This window comes from Oncorhynchus masou, chromosome 22 (assembly GCF_036934945.1).
Source record: "Oncorhynchus masou masou isolate Uvic2021 chromosome 22, UVic_Omas_1.1, whole genome shotgun sequence".
Classification (NCBI taxonomy): domain Eukaryota; kingdom Metazoa; phylum Chordata; class Actinopteri; order Salmoniformes; family Salmonidae; genus Oncorhynchus; species Oncorhynchus masou.
This window is the reverse complement of record NC_088233.1, coordinates 17,557,179-17,580,704: the sequence shown is the minus strand read 5'-3', so window position 1 is coordinate 17,580,704 and position 23,526 is coordinate 17,557,179. Positions and strand designations below refer to the sequence as shown.

General features: G+C 42.0%; 1 protein-coding gene across 1 annotated transcript in view; it reads right to left on the bottom strand.

The window, feature by feature from the left end:
* mical2b (microtubule associated monooxygenase, calponin and LIM domain containing 2b) overlaps positions 1–22,847 on the bottom strand; it is a 114,945-nt gene extending 92,098 nt beyond the window's left edge. Inside the window, 5 exon segments of the mRNA XM_064929457.1 lie at positions 170–271; positions 4,872–4,988; positions 5,930–6,137; positions 11,998–12,354; positions 22,558–22,847. Coding sequence (XP_064785529.1) covers positions 170–271; positions 4,872–4,988; positions 5,930–6,137; positions 11,998–12,261 — 691 coding nt within the window. The 5' untranslated portion in view covers positions 12,262–12,354; positions 22,558–22,847.
* Between the last annotated feature and the right edge of the window lie 679 nt (positions 22,848–23,526).

The window sequence follows — 23,526 nt, the reverse complement described above, 5'->3', positions numbered from 1 at the left end:
AATTCTGTTGTTTTTGCCCCTTTAGTTGAACATGTTTCCAAGACCAGGCTTATACATTGTTCAGGTGTGCAACTTCAGCTATGCCCCAGAGTCTTACAGACAACTTTAAAATGTTCAGTCAAACATTGTGTGTAGAGCAAATAACGTCTCCATCATGTGTTCTTCTCACCGTCTAGCGTGTTTCTGCGTCCATCTGCACCAATCACCACGTCAAAGTCAAAGTCAACGAGGGGGTGGTTTTGTGGTCTGATCTCTGCTCTCCATCCAGGCCCTGGGAAAAGGACAACATACAGTTGGCAGTGGCAAGCCATAACAATACAGCAATATATAGTCAACATTTTCTATTACTGTTAAGGTTGCATTTGTTATTTATTGTGCTTTTTGATTAATGTGAAGGCACGGTTAAATACATAGCTACGTTGTCTCCAACTATAAATAGCTGAAGTCTTGCTGAGGGTGTGTAATCTTTCACAACGCAGCGTGGTAAGTGGCAATGACACAGAGAGAAACAGAGACTCTCTCCATATCAGTTCAACACTTCTGCCACATAGTCTCACAGAAATACACCGTGCCCACGGCACATTCTCCTAAGGTACCCACTTAAGAACATCGTCACTGCTGCAGGACACATTACAACCCTAAATTTAAGCTCGTCTTTATCAGTCGAGTGACAACCACATGCTACAGAATAAAAACGAACTGGGGTAAAAGAGGGGGTTTGTTCAAATGCAATGTTTAAAATCAAGTGGGGAAGTTAGTGCAGCTGAGGGACTATGGAAAACAGCTTCAGAAATATACAGTACTCGTCATGAGTTGAAACAGACTCATTCAAGGGTTGTTGTTGTTTTTTTTACATTGTAGAATAATAGTTAAGACATAACTTCAAAATCATGTAGTAACCAAAAGTGTTAAATCTAAATATATATTTTGAGATTCTTCAAAGTAACCCCCCTTTGCCTTGACCATCTTTGCACACACTGGGCACTCTCTCAACCAGCTTCACCTGGAATGCTTTAACAATCTTGAAGGAGTTCACACATATGCTGAGCACTTGTTGGCTGCCATTACACAGCCTGGAGGTGTGTTCAGTCATTGTCCTGTTGAAAAACAAATGATAGCCCATCTGGTTTGTGCTTAGTGGGACTGGCAAATTGATGCAGAATGCTGTGGCAGTCATGCTGGTTAAGTGTGCCTTGAATACTAAATAATTCACCAAGTGTTACCAGCAAAGCACCCCCACACCACCACCTCCATGTTTCATGGTGAGAACCACACATGCAGAGATCAATTGTTCACCTACTCTGCGCTTCACAAAGACAGAGGTTGGAACCAAAAATGTCAAATTTGGACTCAGATGTAAGGACAGATTTCCACTAGTCTAATGTATATTGCTCGTGTTTCTTGGCCCAAGCAAGTCTCTTCTTGTTATTGGTGTCTTTTAGTAGTGGTTTCTTTGCAGCAATTCAACCACGATGGTCTGATTCACACAGTCTCCTCTGAAAAGTTGATGTTGAGAGGTGTCTGTTACTTGAGCTCTGAAGCATTTATTTGGCCTGCAATCTGAGGAGCAGCTAACTAATGAACGTACAGGTCATCCTTTCCTGCGGTGAACCTCATGAGAGCCAGTCTCTTCATAGCTCTTGGTCTTTGCGACTGTAATTGAAGAAACTTTCAAAGTCCTTGACATTTTTCAGATTGACTGACCATGTTTTAAAGTAAAAATGGACTGTCATTTCTCTTTGTTTATATGAGCTGTTCCATCTTCTGAATCCCACCACTACCTTGTCAAAACAACTGATTCTTTCCTTAATGCGTTTGAGACAAACAAATTAACAAGGCACACCTGTTAATTGAAATGCATTCAAGTTGACTACCTCGTGAAGCTGGTTGAGAGAATACCAAGAGTGTACAAAGCTGTCAAGGCAAAAGGTGGCTACTTTGAAGAATCTCAAATATATTTTGGATTTGTTTAACACTTTTTTGGTTACATGATTCCATGTGTGTCATTTCATAGTTGATGTCGTCACTATTAATCTACAATGTAGAAAATATAAAAAATAAAGAAAAACCCTGGAATGAATAGGTGTCCAAACCTTTGACTGGTACGTCAACAAATCAAAAAGGAGATGATCTTGAACTTCAGGAAACAGCAGAAGGACCACCCCCCCCCACCCATCCACATCGAAGGGAAAGCAGTGGAGAAGGTGGAACGTTTTAAGTTCCTCAGTGTACACGTCACAGACAAACTGTAATGGTCCACCCACACAGACAGTGGTGAAGACGCAACAGCACTTCTTCAACCTGAGGAGGCTGAAGAAATTTGGCTTGTCACACAAAACCCTGACAAACTTTTACAGATGCACAAATCGAGAGCATCCCGTCGGGCTGTATCGCAGCCTGGTATGGCAACTGCACCGCCCTCAACTGCAGAGGGTGGGGCTGTTCGCACAACACATCACTGGGGGCAAACTACCTGCCCTCCATGACACATTTAGCAAAAAGATCATCAAGGACATCAATCACCTGAGCCACTGCCTGTTCACAAACATACCCATCCAGAAGGCGAGGTCAGTACAGGTGCATCAACGCTGGGACCGAGCGACTAAAAACAGCTTCCATCTCAATGCCATCAGACTGCTAAACAGCAATCACTAACAGAGGCTGCTGCCTACATTGAGAGCCAATCACTGGCCACTTGAATAAATGGATCACTAGTCACTTTATACAATGCACTCTTAATAAAATGTTTACATATCTTACATTACTGATATATGTACAGTTGAAGTTGGAAGTTTACATACGCTTTAGCCAAATATATTTAAACTCAGTTTCACAATTCCTGACATTTAATCCTAGTAAAAATTCCCCGTCTTCGGTCAGTTAGGATAACCACTTTAAGAATGTGAAATTTCCGAATAATAGTAGAGAGAATTATTTATTTCAGCTTTTATTTCCTTCATCACATTCCCAGTGGGTAGGAAGTTTACATACAATGCTACCAAATACTAATTGAGAGTCTTTGCATTGTTGAACCCAAGTCGACTTGGGTAGCCTTCCACAAGCTTCCCACAATAAGTTAGGTGAATTTTGTCCCATTCCTCCTGACAGAGCTGGTGTAACGGAGTCAGGTTTGTAGGCCTCCTAGCTCGCACACGCTTTTCCAGTTCTGCACACACATTTTCTAAAGGATGGAGGTCAGGGCTTTGTGATGGCCACTCCTATACCTTGACTTTGCTGTCCTTAAGCCATTTTGCCACAACTTTGGAAGTATGCTTGGGGTCATTGTCAATTTGGAAGACCCAATTGCAACCAAGCTTTAACTGCCTGACTGATGTCTTGATGTTGATTCAATATATCCACTTCATTTTCCTTCCTCATGATGCCATCTATTTTGTGAAGTGCACCAGTCCCTCCTGCACCAAAGCACCCCCACAACATGATGCTGCCACCTCCGTGCTTCACGGTTAGGATGGTGTTCTTCTGCTTGCAAGCCTTCCCATTTTTCCTCCAAACATAACGATGGTCATTATGGCCAAACAGAACTATTTTTGTTTCATCAGACCAGAGGACATTTCTCCAAAAAGTACAATCGATTGACGCCATGTGCTGTTGCAAACCGTAGTCTGTCTTCTTATGGCGGTTTTGGAGCAGTGGCTTCTTCCTTGCTGAGCAGCCTTTCAGGTTATGTCGATATAGGACTCGTTTTTACTGTGGATATAGATACTTTTGTACCGGTTTCCTCCAGCATCTTGACAAGGTCCTTCGCTGTTGTTCTGGGATTGATTTGCACTTTTTGCACCAAGGTACGTTCATCTCTAGGAGACAGAACGCGTCTCCTTCCTGTTTATACTTGTGTACTATTGTTTGTACAGATAAATGTGGTACCTTCAAGCGTTTGGAAATTGCTCCCAAGGATGAACCAGACTTGTGGTGGTCCACAATTTACTTTCTGAGGACTTGGCTGATTTCATTTGATTGTCCCCATGATGTCAAGCAATGAGGCACTGAGTTTGAAGGTATGCCTTGAAATACTTCTACAGGTATACCTCCAATTGACTCAAATTATGTCAATTAGTTTATCAGCAGCTTCTAAACCTTTATTTTAAAAAGGCACAGTTAATTTAGTGTATGTTTACTTCTGAACCACTGGAATTGTGATTAAGTGAAATAATCTGTCTGTAAACAATTGTTGGAAAAATTACTTGTCATGCACAAAGTAGGTGTCCTAACCGACTTGCCAAAACTATAGTTTGTTAACAAGAAAAGTGTGGAGTGGTTTAAAAAAAAAGGTTTAATGACTCCAACCTCAGTGTATGAAAACTTAGGATTTCAACTGTACATGTAGGCCCAAGTTCAGGTCACCTCACGCTCATGGTATGTGACGCTCATGTGTATGTGACAATTTGATTTTGCATCAACTAAAATTAGGCAAAACTGACCTACAAAGCATATGCACTTCACTGCAGACCTAGAGGCAGCCTCTACTCATAAATGGAATTATGAGAGCACGTGTTTCTAAATCCAGAGAGAGAGAAAGACCTGCTGCAGTCAACTAATGAAAATCAGCAATAGTATTAACCATACAAACTCAATATGAACAACAATTAACAGAAATGTAAAAAGCAGATTTCTAACAAACATTTAAGCATGAAACAAACAGTTGTAAACACTAGCTGTCTAGTGCTGATTGCCAAGGTTATGTTAACATGGCACGGAGGTTTAAAATGCTGAACCATGCTTTCACAGATGGACGCTGGACCTGATATCACTGTGTTGGATTGAAATGTGTTCGACAGAAAGACGAAAAACATGACCAGTTTCTTTCCAGGGGTGGGAAACGCTGTATTTTCTGACTGAGCCAAAAGAGTCACCTTCATTCTCCTGGTTCTCCGGTGGCTCCAACAGTTTGACAAACTCCACGTTGACATGGACCTCCACCCCCACAATGAGGGAGACCTTCAGTAGCATGAGCTGGAGCTGGCGAATACCTTCAGACAAATCCAAAGTATAATTTAAGCAACAAGGCCAGAGGGGGTGTGGTATATAGCCAACATACCACAGCTGAACCGTGGTGTATTGGCCATATACCACAAACCTGAGGTGCCTTATTGCTATTCAAATTTGGTTACCAATGTAATTAGAGCAGGAAAAATACACTTTTGGTCATACCCTTGGTATACGGTCTGATGTACCACGGCTGTTAGCCAATCAGCATTCAAGGTGAGAATCACAGTTTAGAATTGACAACACTTATCCAACTACACACAATTAGTCTAATAACCTGTGGCCCTGCTAGGCTTCGAGATAAAGTTAGTGAACTGATACTACATCCTGAGGTGTAGCTAGGTAGCAGCTGGTAAGTCTATTGTTTTTAACTTCACAAGTTAACCTGAGAAACACTGTCCATATCAGCGATTATTTAGGACTATGTTACTAAAGCAGAGGGTCAGGAAAGGCAGCATATAATACATGGGGATAGAATAGGCCTCATAGGAACAAGATGTACATCTCTATAGAAACATTTCCGTGGGGGGGGGATATTTCACCCAGTTGCCAAATGTTCCGATAAATGACACCAGAAGGCCAGTTTGTCTCAGCAGTGGTTTTGAAACACACAGCATTTGCATTTATGGGCTCCTCCACTTTGCATGTTGTTATTTAAGGCACGGCAGTTGCAGGGAGATAACGCTCACACACGCACATCAGATTTCTTAGCAGAGCAAGCCAGATATACATTTAAAAAGAAGTCCAACTGTAGAACGTGGAGTGAGTGAGGAAGAGATCATGTGACAATGTTACCATCTGATAAATCTTTCAGCCACATTCAACTTCCGTCAGTTTTCCCCAGCAGAAACCCAAAACAAGGAACAACATTACTTAACATCATTTCCTATGAGATGAAGAATGATATTAGCAGTACAATACTTACTGATGTGGTCTATGGCTCCAGCACAGAATTTACCGTAGAACTTCTTGGCCCCGAGGCCCCTGAGGTCATGGATGGTGTAGGGCCACAGATGCAGCACGTTGTTCCTGGAGAAGGTGTCCCTCTTCTCTATCACCACCACCTTGGCCCCCAGCAGAGCCAGCTCAATGGCCGTACGCAGACCACAGGGGCCACCTCCGATGATCAGACACTTCAGAGAGAGACTTCGTCAGTGTACAATACAAACTGTAATTAAAACCAGGGAAAACATCTAAAATCAAATGTATTTATAAAGCCCTTCGTACATCAGCTGATATCTCAAAGTGCTGTACAGAAACCCAGCCTAAAACCCCAAAACAGCAAGCAATGCAGGTGTAGAAGCACGGTGGCTAGGAAAAACTCCCTAGAAAGGCCAAAACCTAGGAAGAAACCTACATGATCAACAAACTGTTGCAGGAGGTGAAATTACAGAAAATGCTATTAGCTACATAAAAGCTCAACATTAGTTCTATTGTATTGCAACCTCTGATATTAAACATCAAAAAATTAAAACAAGGCCTCATAAGGAGAACATACCAATACAGCATATAGGTCCCAGTTATGAATCAGGTTTCATATTCTACAATAAAACAGAACCACTTCAGTCTGAGTGTCAGCTATTTGAAGGTTACTAGGCCAGTCCGGCCCGAGTGTGGTGGGTTTGACTGACCGCACTTGGACATTGTGCATGGATGTCTGCTTTGCATTATGGGGGATTTGTCTCACCAGACAACCAGCGTTGCTGAAAGGGGGTCAGCTGATTCTAGTCAAACTAAGTCCTCCCGTGCCATTCATGAGGTTGTTATTACTAGAGACTTGGTGGTATTTCAACTACACAGCTTGCAAAATCTCAGCATGCATATTATTCAACAGACTTAAAGCCCATTTAGACCAAACAAAGGTGACAATGAACTGTTGGAATGAAAGGAATTAATTGGTCCTAATGTGGCTCTTTATAAGGTGAATGATTGTCACTGGGATATGGAAACGATAGTGTTATTTGGCTCTGTGTGGAGCTGTGGGTTTTGGGCTATTCTTAGAGACTGCTCGAGTCAGCGCTCACGTTGTTGTGTACCTTTTCCAGAGCTTGTCATGAACCCTACACACATCACACCATAAGAGGTCAAGGGGGGGGGGACAATGTCACTTTTACTGGACACAACAATAAGGATGATGAGTTAAGTCCTGCAAGTCTGGCAGGGCCAATACTCAGGTGTTTATCCACATGAGACAGCAGTGTTTTTAAAGGTCTGGCAAAATACAAGTTGTTTACTTAGAAGTCTATTTTGTCTATACTGCAGCTGTGAGAAACTGGTGCTTCCATACAGAGGTGTATCCAGTGCCATTCAGGTTCAGACAAGATGCCCAGATGAGGGATTTCACAAAAGACCAGGCCTAGTTTCATAATGAACATGTTTTGTAAACATATGGTGATATTTCATCACTTTCAGACACAAAACCCAACCCTGATTGGTTCATGGGTCCCTGGGCACACGTGAAATCCAAGATCCCTTAATACTGCTGCACTACTTAACAAATACAGTACCAGTAAAAAGTTTGTACACACACACACACACACACCACACACCTACTCATTCCAGGGGTTCTTTATTTTTACTATATTGTAGAATAATAGTAAAGACAAAACTATGAAATAACATATGGAATCATGTACTAACCAAAAAAAAAAAAGTTAACTAAAATATATTTTACGTTTGGAGATTCTCACAAGGAGCCACCCATTGCATTCTCTCAACCAGCTTCATGAGGTAGTCACCTGGAATGCATTTCAATTAAACAGGTGTTCCTTGTTAAAAGTACATTTGTGGAATTTATTTTTCTTAATGCGTTTGAGCCAATCAGTTGTGTTGTGACAAGGTAGGGGGGTATACAGAAGTTAGCCCTATTATGCTCAAATAAGCAAAGAGAAAGGACTGTCCATCATTACTTTAAGACGTGAAGGTTAGTCAATACGGAAAATGTCAAGACCTTTGAAACTGCAAAAACCATCAAGTGCTATGCTGAAACTGGCTCTCACGAGGACCGCCACAGGAAAGAAAGAGTTTCCTCTGCTACAACGGATAAGTTCATTAGAGTTAACTGCACCTCAGAATGACACATTTATTTGGGCTGCAGAGTTCAAGTAACAGACATCAACTGTTCAGAGGAGACCATGAATCAGGCCTTATGGTGGAATTGCTGCAAAGAAACCTCTACTAAAGGACACCAATAAGAAGAGACTTGCTTGAGCCAAGAAACACGAGCAATGGACATTAGCCCGGTGGAAATCTGTCCTTTCTCGGGATTCTAAATTTGAGATTTTGTTCCAACCGCTGATTCTGAGACACAGAGTAGGTGAACGGATTATCTCTGCATGTGTGGTTCTCACCGTGTAGCATGGAGGTGTGATGGTGCTTTGCTGTTGACTCACTGATTTATTTAGAATTCAAGGCACACTTAACCAGCATGGCTACCACAGTATTCTGCAGCGATATGCCATCCAATCTGGTTCGCCCATAGTGGGACTATAATTTTTGTTGTCAACAGGACAATGAACCAACACACCTATAGACTGTGTAAGGGCTATTTGACCAAGGAGAGCGATGGAGTGCTGCATCAGATGACCTGGCCTCCACAATCACCCAACCTCAATCCAATTGAGATGGTTTGGGATGAGTGGGACCGCAGAGTGAAGGAAAAGCAGCAAACAAGTGGTCAGCATGTGGGAACTCCTTCAAGACGGTCGGAAAACATTCCTCATGAAGCTGGTTGAGAGAATGCCAAGAGTGCACAAAGCTGTCATCAAGGCAAAGGGTGAATACTTTGAAGAATCTCAAATATAAAACATATCGATTGGTTTAACACTTTTTTGGTTACTACATGATTTCATACGTTTTATTTCATAGTTTTGATGTCATCACTATTCTTCTACCTTGTAGAAAATAAAGGAAAACCCTTGAATGAGTAGGTGTCCAAACTTGACTGGTACTGTATGTTGAATTTATGAAATATAGAAGGCGATGCTTTCCAAAGGTATGGAGGGTCAACAATTCAATACAACTGACATACTCAAGCGAATCACCCATATGGAATGCGAGCGTATATTACAATATCCCTGAGTACATTTTATTTAACTAGGCAAGTCAGTTAAGAACAAATTCTTATTTACAATGACGGCCTACAGCAGGCCAAACCCAGACGACACTCCCAATCACGGCCAGTTGTGATACAGCTCGAAATCGAACCAGAGTGTCTTTAGTTACACCTCAAGCACAGAGATGCAGTGCCTTAGACCATTGCGCCACTTGGGTGTGAACCATTCTGAATGAATAGGATATTCAAATCTAAATTTGGTACATAAACAAGCAAGCATAAGAACCAAAACTATTCCAGTCACTACAGCAATGTAAAACAAAAACCATAATCCCACTTAAAAATGGGAGCCAAGAAAATAGACCCAAAATATCAATGTTTTGTTCCCCGAGCAACTTAGTTATAACTTTTACCTTATGGCAAGGTGCTCAATCATGCTGGAAAAGGCATTGTTCGTCACCAAACGGTTCCTCGATGGTTGGGAGAAGTTGCTCTTATAGGATGTGTTGGTACCATTCTTTATTCATGGCTGTGTTCTTAGGCAAAATTGAGTGAGCCCACTCCCTTGGCTGAGAAGCAACCCCACACATGAATGGTCTCAGGATGCTTTACTGTTGGCATTCCACAGGACTAATGGTAGCGCTCACCTTGTCTTCTCCGGACAAGCTTTTTTTCCAGATGCCACAAACGATCGGAAAGGAGATTGAGAAAATGACTTTACCCCAGTCCTCAGCAGTCCAATCCCTGTACCTTTTGCAGAATATCAGTCTGTCCCTGATGTTTTTCCTGGAGAGAAGTGGCTTCTTTGCTGCCGTTCTTGACACCAGGCCATCCTCTAAAAGTTGTCGCCTCATTGTGCGTGCAGATGCACTCACACCTGCCTGCTACCATTCCTGAGCAAGCTCTGTACTGGTTGTGCCCTGATCCCGCAGCGGAATCAACTTTAGGAGACGGTCCTGGCGCTTGCTGGACTTTCTTGGGCGCCCTGAAGCCTTCTTCACAACAATTGAACCTCTCTCCTTGAAGTTCTTGATGATCTGATAAAATGGTTTATTTAGGTGCAATCTTACTGGCAGCAATATCCTTGCCTGTGAAGCACTTTTTGTGCAAAGCAATGATGACGGCACATGTTTCCTTACAGGTAATCATGGTTGACAGAGGAAGAACAATGATTCCAAGCACCAGCCTCCTTTTGAAGCTTACAGTTTGTCATTCGAACTCAAAATCAGCATGATAGGGATCTCCGTCCTCGTCAACACTCACACCTGTGTTAACGAGATAATGTCAGTGATTATGTCAAAAAGAAAAATTAATTTATGTCAGCTGGTCCTTTTGTGGCAGTGCTGAAATGCAGTGGAAATGTTTTTTGGGGGATTCAGTTCATCTGCATGGCAAAGAGGGACTTGTCAATTAATTGCAATTCATCTGATCACTCTTCATAACATTCTGGAGTATATGCAAATTGCCATCATACAAACTGAGGCAGCAGACTGAAAATGTATGTCATTCTCCAAACTTTTGGCCACGACTGTAGACTATCAGACAAGCACCACCCAGAGTCTCACTGTCATCTAGGCCTATCTAACTCCAGCATCCTTCCCTTAGGACCTCAAATATTTTCCTCTGAGAATTACGTCATTCAAACACTACGCTAAACATTCAAGAACACGTACACCGAAAATGATTTTGCACTGTCAAAGAATTTGTTTCATATGTGAGGAGGTTAATCATGCTTCCCTTGTTTGACATGATTCTGTGGACGTGTGCAGTGTAGCTGTTCTCCATACTGCTCCAATAAGAAGCGGCTACCAGCTGGGTGTGTAGGGATATCATTTCAAAACAGTATAAGAAACACAGCAACAGTCTGTCGTGCAGCATAACATTACCATGAAATAGAAGTCACATTATGAACCTACTGTACAACTAGTACTTCAACATACTGTAAATAGTACCTTAACCTCTTTTGCATAACTGCCTTAATTTTGCTGGACCCCAGGAAGAGTAGCTACTGCCTTGGCAGGAACTAATAAGGAATCATTACAAATATAAAATGTTGGTCAAGTATGAACTTAACTTTCAAGTTGTAAACTATTAAGAGTTGAGTGAATGTGAATTGATGTCACAGGGCTTCAATTTCATTAAAAAATAAAATAAAAACTGTAGTCTGGCTCATAGTAGTAAAGAATTAGACAAAAAGTAGCCTATTCCGTCACAGACTGTGACCAGACTCTTCGCTACATCTGACACAGGGAAGTTATAAATCAAAACCAACCAGCTATGAATCACCATTCCTTATGCAGATATGGGACATTAGCATGGAGAATATCATGTATTCAATCCCTATGTGGAAGGTCTGTCCAAAGGCAAATATAGGGTTAATTCATTTTAGGCTTCGACAGGTAACTGCCAAAATAATGGAAACACTTGAGTACATGAGGGAAACAAATTATATTGAAAGCAGCTGCTTCCACACAGCTGTGGTGCCAATGTTAATTACGCAAATAATATCTCATCATGCTTATGTATAAAAATGCTGGGCAGGCCATTATTTTGGCTACCATGGCTATGCACTCGTTTACATTGACCCACTTTATTTTAATTGTTTTGCACTGACTCCCTTGCACACTCACTAGACTCTACACTGACAATCCAACATACAAATATTGACACCGCACACACGCTGCTGTTTATTATACAGTATATCCTGATTGCTTAGTCACTTTTACCCCTACCCACAATTGAACACTTATGGGAGATTCTGGAGCGGTGCCTGAGTCGGCGTTACTGTGAAAGCACAGGTTTGTGGTACCTTAATTGGGAAGGACGGGCTCGTGGTAATGCCTGGAGCGGAATACCATTCCATTGTACCATTCCAGACATTATTATGAGGCATCCTCCCCTCAGCAGCCCACTGTGTAAAAGCCTGGGTGATTTCTTACCCTTGTGCCCTCACAGGCTTGGGCTTTCTTGTACTCCTTGTGGCCGGCTCTCTTGTCCAGTTTGGTCCAGAGGGCCTTTGCCTTCCAGTTGGTGACCGTGGCTTTGAGGTTGCTGTAGAAGTTCCTGTAGTCCAGCGGGTCCAGATCCATCTGCCTGCATAAGATACTAAAGGCCTGCATAGTGCCCTTACATGTGGACGCCTGGACAAAGTTCTCAAAGAGCTGCCTCGCCTGAGCACTCCTCTCATCCTCTGTTTCACACATCTTCCGTTTTGGAGACTGTCTGGACAGTCCCTCACTCCGGCCCCAGCCCTCACAGGCTTAGTTAGACTATGACAACTGCCATCTCAGCGGGTTCTGGAAAGGAAAATGGCATTTCACTTTATTACAGCTTCACTCCGCACTCAGACTATCGACAAAAGTAATCTAGACATTTGCTCTGTGATATGGTCTCCCCAGTAATAATGTTACATGGTAATTAATAGAGCGCTTAATAAAACATGACAAATTACTTTTCTTAAAGTCCACAAGAATAATTTGCACCCTGTATCTTGATTATGTTACTGGACATTTAAAAACAATATAAACAAGATGGTCACATTAAAATGTATGTAATATCTAGCATGTTCTCGAGACACGATACAACATGCACTCCTTCATATAAGATTCTCAGTGTGAACCCACATTTCCACTGACCAGTCACAGCGAAACAGAAGTTGAAATAGTACATCCTGTTTAAAGCATGGAGGATGCTGTTGCATTAAACATCATAAATATCCTTAATTTGCATAGCTGGAGATGTTTCAGAGCTGTCATGACAAGGCCCATTAAACAGGCACCTCACAAGTCCTCAACTAGCAGCTTCATTAAATAGTACCCACAAAATACCAGTCCCAACATCAACAGGCGACTCCGGGATGCTGGCCCTTCTAGCCAGAGTTCCTCTTTCCAGTGTCTGTTCTTTGGCCCATCTTAATCTTTTCTTTTTATTGGCCAGTCTGTGATGGCTTTTCTTTGCAACTCTGCCTAGAAGGCCAGCATCCCGGAATCGCCTCGTCACTGTTGACATTGAGACGGGTGTTTTGCAGGTACGATTTAATGAAGCTGCCAGTTGAGGACTTGAGGCATCCATTTCTCAAACTAGACACTAATGTACTTTTGCTCAGTTGTGCACCGGGGCCTCCCACTCTTTCTATTCTGGTTAGAGCCAGTTTGCTCTATTCTGTGAAGGGAGTAGTTCACAGCGTTGTATGAGATCTTCAGTTTCTCGCATGGAATAGCCTTAATTTCTCAGAACAAGAACAGACTGACGAATTCCAGAAGAAAGTACTTTGTTTCTGGCCATTAATCGAATCGAAAAACTGGCCTGTAATCGAACCCATTGATGCTCGGGATACTCAACTAGTCTAAAGGCCAGTTTTATTGCTTTGCTTCTTTAAATCAAGAAAACAGTTTTCAGCTGTGCTAACATGATTGCAAAAGGGATTTCTAAATGAACAATTAGACTTTTAAAATGATAAACTTGGATTAGCTAACACAACATGCCATTGAAACACAGATTTGATGGTTGCTGATAATGGGCCTCTGTACGCCTAGTGTAGATATTCCATAAAATAAAAATAAGCCCTTTCCAGCTACAAGTCATTTACAACATTAACAATGTCTACACTGTATTTATGATCAATTTGATGTTATTTTAAAGGACAAGAAAAAATAAGTTTTTCAAAACAAGGACATTTCTAAATGACCCCAATCCTTTGAATGTTAGTGTACACACATTTCACTGCCTCCGTCTGCAGTCACTCCCATTTCCTGCCCAAATAACAGAACAAGCTATGCCATTCAACTAGTCATCATTCAGTAATTCATCCTCTTCAAGTAAGCATACCACCAATTTCAAGCAGCATATTGTAGGAGCATGTGCTCATGATGTATCCAAGGAAATCAATGATGTATAATACGTTCGCTCAATGACTCTGCCTGTCATGTCAAATGAAATGTAAACCTGGATGTGTTAAAGGAACCATCAAAGTTCTAAAGTAGGGGAGACTGCAGTTTCCATGAGGTCTGAAACATGATGCCCTTTGATATTTGGATCAGTTGAACGGCTGTGCAGCAACCCGAACAAGTGAGAAGTCTGGCCTCTTCTCCCCACCGCTTTTAGTGGACCAGAGGTGGTGTCACATCTCTCATACCAAATCACGTTTGGCAGATCGCAACATCTCATCGAGCAAAGGCTCTGGAACTGAAATTTATATGCGCTCTTCTCCAAGCTACACTGCTCTTCTCTCTGTCCGGAGTGAACCACTCATGGGACGTTTTAGCTCAGTCAAAAGAGAAATAAAATCTAACAAGGCTTGATTGGGAATTCTCACACATTTCAACTTCGCCTCCTCTGGGGGGGTTGAATACACACAGTAACACAAACAATTCCAGGGAGTCCGTGTGGTATGGGATAGTTCACGGCCTAATCTATATTTAACCGGTTGAAGCACTGTGGGAAATTGCACAGGGAGAGTCTGGCATTGTATCGCACTCACAATCTGCCTCTATTTGTAGAAACAGTTTTAAGTAGAGTAGAAAAAACTAGAACAAGACATGAGTTTGTTGGGGGGAAAAAAAACAAATATCTCATCACCTAGAATCAAAAGCCATCAGCTAGGTACACAACAACCATGTTAGCGGCTGTGTCCATGTATAGTACCTTCAGAAAGTAATCACACCTCTTGACTTTTTCCATATTTTGCTGGGTTACAGCCTAAATTTTAAATTGATTAAATTGAGATGGTGGTATTCTGTGTAGGCCAGTGACACAAAATAAGTTGCATGGACTTTTTAATAACTACCTCATCTCTGTTTCCCACACATACAGATAATTGTACGGACCCTAAATCGAGCAGTGTATTTCAAACAGATTCAACCACAAAGACCAGGTAGGTTTTCCAATTCTTCGCAAAGGTCACATATTGATATATGGGTGTAAAAAAGCAGACACTGACTATCCCTTTGAGCATGGTGAAGTTATTAATTACACTATGGATGGTGTATCAATACAACCAGTCACTACAAAGATACAGGCGTCCTTCTTAACCCAGTTGGGGGAGAGGAAGGAAACCACGCAGGGATCTCACCATGAGGCCCATGGTGACTTCAAAAAAAAAAAAGTTAGTTCACCTCAAGGATCGGACCATTTTCAAATGTTCACCTAAAATGACATACCCAAATCTAACTGCCTTTAGCTCTGGACCTGAAGCAAGGATATGCATATTCTTGATAAAAAAACAATTTTCAAATGGTATTAGTCACATGCGCAGAATACAACAGGTAGACCTCACGAGTACCTAACCAACAACGTAGTTTAAAAAAAAATGCAGATCAGAAATAAAAGTAACAAGTAATTAAAGAGCAGTAAAATGACAATAGCGAGACTATATACGGGGGTGGGTCCTTATGTCCATGAGGAGATCCTGAGGCCCATTGTCGTGCCATTTATCCGCTGCCATCACCTCATGTTTCCGCATAATGCACGGCCCATGTGTACAGATCCTTGTGACAATTCCAGGAAGCTGAAAATGTCCCAGTTATTCCACGGCCTGCATACTCAGACCTGTTGAGCATGCTTGGGATGCTCTGGATCGACAGAGTTCCAGTTCCCGCCAATATCCAGCAACTTTGCACAGCTATTGAAGAGGAGTGGGACAACATTCCATAATCAACAGCCTGATCAACACTATGCGAAGGAGATGTGTTGAGCCGCATGAGAAAAAGTGTTCACACCAGATACAGGCTGGTTTTCTGATACTTGTTTTTTTGAAAAGGTATCTCTGACCAAGATGCATATCTGTATTCCGTCATGTTAAATCTATAGATTCGGGCCTAATGAATTTCTTTCAATTGACTGATTTCCTTATACGAACTGTAACTCATTAAAGCCTATGAAATTGTTTCATTTTTATCTACCAAAGAAGAGCTGACAAGTGCCTGGCCAGAGACTGAGCCAGGAACACCTCAAAAGACATGGCTCACTGGCTCTGAGCACCAAGCAAAGAGACTTCTCGCTAGACCACTACAACCTGTATAAACCGAACTCTTTACAGTATACAGGCAATGGGAATTTCATAATACAGTCTAGAGCTCATAGGACATTCTTCTTCCGTGGAGAAAATCCCAAGTCTCACACAAAGCATTTAGGCGTGTCAGAGTGGGGGTGTGGTGAAAGGGAATTCAAAGTGGTTGGCTGGTGACATGCAGGTTTTAATATGATGCTAATTAACTCCAACACACTCAGTTTCTGCCCAGGCAGGAAACATCCCCTGAAGGAATGTCAGAGATACGAAATATGGACCTGCTGCAGGACAGACAGGATAAATATAATATAATAAATAATAATAATATATCCCATTTAGCAGACGCTTTTGTCCAAAGCGACTTACAAGTCGGCTGGGGCCACTACTTTTGCATATGGGTGGCCCCAGTGGGAATCGAACCCACGACGCTTGGCATTGCAAGCGCCATGCTCTACCGACTGAGCCACACAGGACCCTAGGATAATTTGTAATGGAGAAAGAACAAACAGAGAATGCCCTTTGTGAAATATAATTATATTAGTCAGGTCAGTTGTTCCCTTCCTCCAGTCAGGAAAGGGACATAAGCTAACTTGAAAAAGAGCATTAGTCATATCTATGAAGTCAAATAACATTCAAATGTAGATACTCCTAGTTTATTAGCAGTTACTACAGATTCCACGTTATATAAAACGTCCTACTTGACATGAACTCCAGTCTGTCTGCCCAATGGACGGTTTCATATGTTAGCCTTAATGACCGGGGGTATGTAGGTCATGCCATTACCACACAGGCCGTAATGACATCTCTGGAGTACCATCGAGAGACCAAATCTATGCACATCAAAGCAGATAAACACCCACACCCATCCTTGGCAGGATAAGCTATAAACTAGCGATCCAGCAATCACATACTTGCTATTCCCTTGGCTTAAAGACGACATGGTCAATACCACATCTGCAGTGGCCATACAGCATTTACTGCGATATGGCCTCTGCAGAAGTCATGGCATTTATACTTCACTGAGCTGTTGTGAAGGAAGTGAGTTTATATAGGACCTTCCGCCCCCACCTACCGTCAAACAAACATGTCAATGCAGAGCTACACTCCCTCTGCGTTTTTACAAAGTTTGAGCAGTGCGGAGCTCAATTTGCCCTCGAGGGCTTCGCAATTGCGTCACACCTTCCATACGAAGCCTCCGACCACATTTTTCGGCTCAAGTATAACATTGACTTTTACTGTAATAGACACACATTCATGTAATAAGGCAAAGCGTTAACAGGTGCTTAAGACCGCTACCAACTGCTAGGGTGGAAAATGAAATATATGTGAGGCGAGAAATAGTGCGAGGGCTGGTAGAGAAGGACCAATTATACTGGTAATTACTGCACAGTGCAAAGACATCCAGGAAGGAATTCTTGCTTTCAGATAATGGCAATTCCACAGTAACAAAATTAGACAGACTCAGATTTTCCCCATTTAAGAAAACATTTTATCAAAATTTAATAAACCATACAACTATGCACAATGACTACTTTGAACAATTTACACAGTAAATTAAATAAAAAACATTTACTGGAAAAACTGTGCAGATGCAAAGTTCGGTAACAGAATGACAGTAGAATATACCTCAGTGTTATTCGGTTTCCAACTTTGGGTATTTGCCCAGTTCTTCCTTATATTTCCTTTTCTACTTGACCACATGCCAAATCTTCACCATCACTGTACCTTCAACACACCACAATATATACATATTTCAACAAACATCAATTACCTCAACGGTAGATCTACTGCATTATTAAAGCTGCATCAAAGAGCTCTGCAGTGTATTCACACATACCAATGATAGACCAAAGTAACGGAAGTGTAAACTGACTGAGAACCTGACCGAGACTACAAGCTCAGGTGTCAATAAGCAGGTAGATAAGGGAATAGACTCAGGGTGGAAGCCAATCATATCTGGAGCTTGGAGGAAAATATCCCTGTATGGATTTACAACAAGTGGTCTTATCTACTATCTAATTGACTGTGGTTTACTAATAAGAGCATAATGCAGTGCTTTGTAAAATACAATCCTACAAAAGTCACCCAATAAAAACTCAAGCAATGATAATAGTATAAAAGGAAATGTCTGTCTCCCGCTCACATGCTTCTGTCTCAGTCAAACGTCACAGAGAATAGATTGGCCTCAAATCATCTGACGGAAACCCATCCGGTTCGTGAGTGACGCCACGAGCTCCTGATGTATTTTTGTCCTGGCTCTGGGATGATATGCAGGCCCAGACCTCATAAGTCTGACTTACTCCTTTAGTAGGTGACAGAGCTTGGGTAACTGTTTTTTACATGGGCAACAAGGGCGAGATGATGAAAAGCTCACATCAAAAGCTAAAAGATTAACATCACGACCATAACAATGGGATTGAGGTCCTTATAGAAAAATGCTTCGCCATTGAGAGTGTTTAGGATTAAAGACACGTTGACAGGAACGACAGCCAGGGACTTGGTAAACATGGGGCATATTGGTGCAGCCAGAGCCAGGGTTTTTAAAAAACAGCCATGTTCCCAGGAAATCTTAACCCAAATGTGACAAATACATTCATGTAATGTTGTTTCACACTTTCAATTCTAGCCTCTATAAAATGAATAAGTAGTGCAAAGATGTATAAAACACACCTTTAAGTTGGTAATAGTCCGAGGAAAATAACCATTTGGTAGGGATTTGTCTAACGACCTTTCACTCATACTTAAAGCTGCAATACGCAACTTTTTGGGCAACCCACCAAATTCACATAGAAATGTGATTTACAGATTTGTCATTCACATTGAAAGCAAGTCTAAGTGGTAGATCTGTTTAATTTCTATGCTTTCTGTTCTTAAGCATTGTTTTTGCATCTTACTTTTGTTCACCAGCTTCAAACAGCTGAAAATAAAATATTTTTGGTTAAAGAAACGTTCTCACTGCTTGTTTTGTCAAACTAGCCAAATTTTAGCATCCAGGAATTGACAGCCATTTCTGCATATGGCACCTTTAAGCTCCTTGTGCCAATTGTTTTTCTAGTGGTCGTTTACAGAACGCATGTTTTGAAAGGGACTTTTCAGTTCTGACAAGACCAATATACAGATATTTGACAAAATAATGGGAACACTTGCGTAGATGAGCGATACAAAGTACATTGAAAGCAAGTGCTTCCACACAGGTGTGGTTCCTGAGTTGATGAAGCTCTTAACATCCGATCAGGCTTATGGTGAGCGAGTAAATTAGCAAGTGCATTGGTGATGTCGTACCCACAGCAACTATTAAAACATTCCCAAACCAGAAAGCGTGGATTGATGGCAGCAGTCGCGGAAAACTGAAAGAGCGAACCACTGCTTTTAACCAGGGCAAGGTGACCGGAAACATGACCGAATACAAACAGTGTAGCTATTGTCTCCGCAAGGCAATCAAACAAGCTAAGCGTCAGTATAGAGAAAGTAGAGTCGCAATTCAAATTCTCAGACACAAGAGGTATGTGGCAGAGTCTACAGTCAAATCATAGATTACAAAAAGAAAACCAGCCCCGTCGAGGACCAGGATGTCTTGCTCCCAGACAGACTAAACAACTTCATTGCTCGCTTTGAGGACAATACAGTGCCATTGACACGGCCCGCTACCAAAACCTGCGGACTCTCCTTCACTGCAGCTGACGTGAGTAAAACATTTGAACGTGTTAACCCTCGCAAGGCTGCAGGCCCAGACGGCATCCCCAGCCACATCCTCAGAGCATGCGCAGACCAGCTGGCTGGTGTGTTTACGGACATAATCAATCTTTATCCCAGTCTGCTGTTCCCACATACTTCAAGAGGGCCACCATTGTTCCTGTTCCCAAGAAAGCTAAGGTAACTGAGCTAAACGACTACCGCCCCGTAGCACTCAATTCAGTCATCATGAAGTGCTTTGAGAGACTAGTCAAGGACCATATCACCTCCACCCTACCTGACACCCTAGACCCACTCCAATTTGCTTATCGCCCCAATAAGTCCACAGATGACGCAATCGCAACCACAATGCCCTAACCCATCTGGACAAGAAGAATACCTACGTGAGAATGCTGTTCATCGACTACAGCTCAGCATTTACCACCATAGTACCCTCCAAACTCGTCATTAAGCTTGAGACCCTGGGTCTTGACCCCGCCCTGTGCAACTGGGTACTGGACTTCCTGACGGACCACCCCCAGGTGGTGAGGGTAGGTTACAACATCTCCACCCCACTGATCCTCAACACTGGGGCCCCACAAGGGTGCGTTCTGAGCCCTCTCCTATACTCCCAGTTCACCCACGACTGCGTGGCCAAGCACACCTCCAACTCAATCATCAAGTTTGTAGACGACACTACAGTGGTAGGCTTGATTACCAACAACGACGAGACAGCCTACAGGGAGGAGGTGAGGGCCCTCGGAGTGTGGTGTCAGGAAAATAACCTCATATTCAACGTCAACAAAACAAAGGAGATGATCATGGACTTCAGGAAAGAGCAGAGGGAGCACCCCCCTATCCACATCGACGGGACAGTAGTGGAGAGGGTAGTAAGTTTTACGTTCCTTGGTGTACACATCACGGACAAACTGAATTGGTCCACCCACACAGACAGCGTGGCGAAGAAGGTGCAACAGCGCCTCTTCAACCTCAGTAGGCTGAAGAAATTCAGCTTGTCACCAAAAGCACTCAAACTTTTACAGATGCGCAATCGAGAGCATCCCATCCTGTCGGGCTGCATCACCGCCTGGTACGGCAACTGCTCCGCCAACAACCATAAGGCTCTCCAGAGGGTAGTGAGGTCTGCACAACGCATCACCGGGGGCAAACTACCTGCCCTCCAGTTCACCTACACCACCCAATGTCACAGGAAGGTCATAAAGATCATCAAGGACAACAACCACCCAAGCCACTGCCTGTTCACCCAGCTATCATCCAGAAGGCGAGGTCAGTACAGGTTCATCAAAGCAGCGTCCGAGAGAGTGAAAAACAGCTTTTATCTCAAGGCCATCAGACTGTTAAACAGCCATCACTAACATTGAGTGGCTGCTGCCAACATACTGACTCATCTCTAGACACTTTAATGTGGGAAAAATTGATGTATCACTAGCCACTTTAAACAATGCCACTTAATATAATGTTTACATAGCCTACATTACTCTTATATGTATATACTGTACTCTATACCATCTACTGCATCTTGCCTATGCCGTTCTGTATCATCACTCATTCATATATCTTTATGTACATATTCTTGATCCCTTTACACTTGTGTGTATAAAGTAGTTGTTGTGAATTGTTAGGTTCGATTACTTGTTGGTTATTACTGCATTGTCGGAACTAGAAGCACAAGCATTTCGCTACACTCGCATTAACATTGCTAACCAAGTGTATGTGACAAATAAAATTTGATCATGTTCAAAAATTTTGGGTAGGCCATCATTTTGGCTACCATGGCAATGCCCCCATAGGATGCCAATGCCTCCATCCACAGGGCACGAGTGGTCACTGAATGGTTTGATGAGCATGATAAATTATGTAAACCATATGCCAAAGCCATCTCAGTTATAAGATCTCAACCCAATTGAAAACATATGGGAGATTCAGGAGTGGCACCCGAGAAAGCGTTTTCCATCACATCAACAAAACATCAAATTATGGAGTTTATCTTGGAAGAAAAAAGGTATCACATCCCGCCAATAGAGTTCCAGACACTTGTAGAATCTATGCCAAGGTGCATTGAAGCGGTTCTGGCTCATGGTTGCCCAAGCCCTATTAAAGACACTAAGTTGGTGTTTATTTTGGCAGTTACCTGTACATTACTGAACTGAACCCTCACCCAAATTGAACACCTTTGCAAAATGTGCATATTCACATGAATGAACACAAACGGCTCATAGTGACCTGAAAGGGACAAAGTCACTGACTTCTTTCTGACTGAGTTTAGGTGTAGTTTGTTAAATCCATCTGAATTCTATGACAGGTCACAGGACCAGAGGCACCTGCTCCACTCACCTCCGATCTGTTGATGGGAGGTAGGCCAATTCAACCAACATTTCCCTAACAATCATATACTAGTATTTAAATCAGAAAGAGCCAAAGTCATCCCTCAAGACAGACAGCCTTGGTTACAGCGTGAACAACTTGATAATTGCGTACATTAGTTTCTACCGCCTGTTGAATACGTTTTTCAAAGCAAATTGATGACTAAAAGGCTTTTTGAATCGTTAAATTGTCTCAAATAATCTGATATGTATCATATAAACACACTTGATTTTCCAACAGTGCAGGGTTGTAAAATATGGAGTATGATGTTTTTCAACTTGGACGGTGTAACCAAACACGATTATACCGTATTCAGAACCCGATAGCATCTCTTAAAGAAATGTATAAATATTTTAGTGGCACACGTTGAACAGAAATAATACGATCTAAAATGGAATAGATTATACAGGCAATTTGTTTAGTGTTAAAAACTCACCAGAATACAACGGAATTTTAGATAACATTCCAGTTATTCGGACAGAGGTAGTCTACATTCACGCTGAAATGAGAAAGAAGCTATCAGTCACTTACATCTGTGTGTGAATTGAAACTAACTTTAAAATGACAGCTGTCCCAATAAAGACGCCTTGCTTTATCCAGAATACACTTTCCAGGCGTTACAAATGTCCACCGAGCAATTAACAACAAGGTATCCAACTTCTAGCTCAGTCTGTTGACTACTGAAATGTACTCAAGTTGTAGCCTTCAAATGGGAGCTGTAGATAATGCCCAATGACTATTTGATAATGCCCAACAAATCTTTAAAAGGCGGTACTTCAGTGTAATCGCGTCCAATGGGAATCTGTACTTGGGGGAAACGTAAGCGTAAATGAATGCATCATTTAAACTAAATGGGAAGGTGGTATTTACCGAATTTAAAAAAAAGAAGTTTTTATTTAACCTGTATTTAACTAGGCAAGTCAGTTAAGAACAAATTCTTATTTACAATGACGGTCTACATACGACTGGGTAAAATCTACTTGACCGCCCTTCCAACTCATAATTACTAGTGTGAAACTCGTCAATCATCACTGAGCTACGACTTCTCTGACATGTTGACCTCTGACGTAACCTACTATTGAAATTACCTCGATAACGGCATTTCGGAAGTTGAATGTAACAACAAAACACTATTTATAAAAAGCTATGTATTAACATGTTTTTTTTAACACTACTTTGTTTACAAGCATGATAGCTGTATGTTTAGTCTATCGTTGATGCAGCTTGTTGGCCATTAGCCAATCTTTGTTTCTCAACGAATGCCTGAATGCCTCCAACTGGTTTTACGACTTTACAACTGGTAATTTACACTATCCCACTTGGTTTTGAACGCAGTATTATTGCCAGACGAGTCCTGGGACCAACTGTCAGCAACTTTTTCCAATATAGACAGTAGAATTGCCAA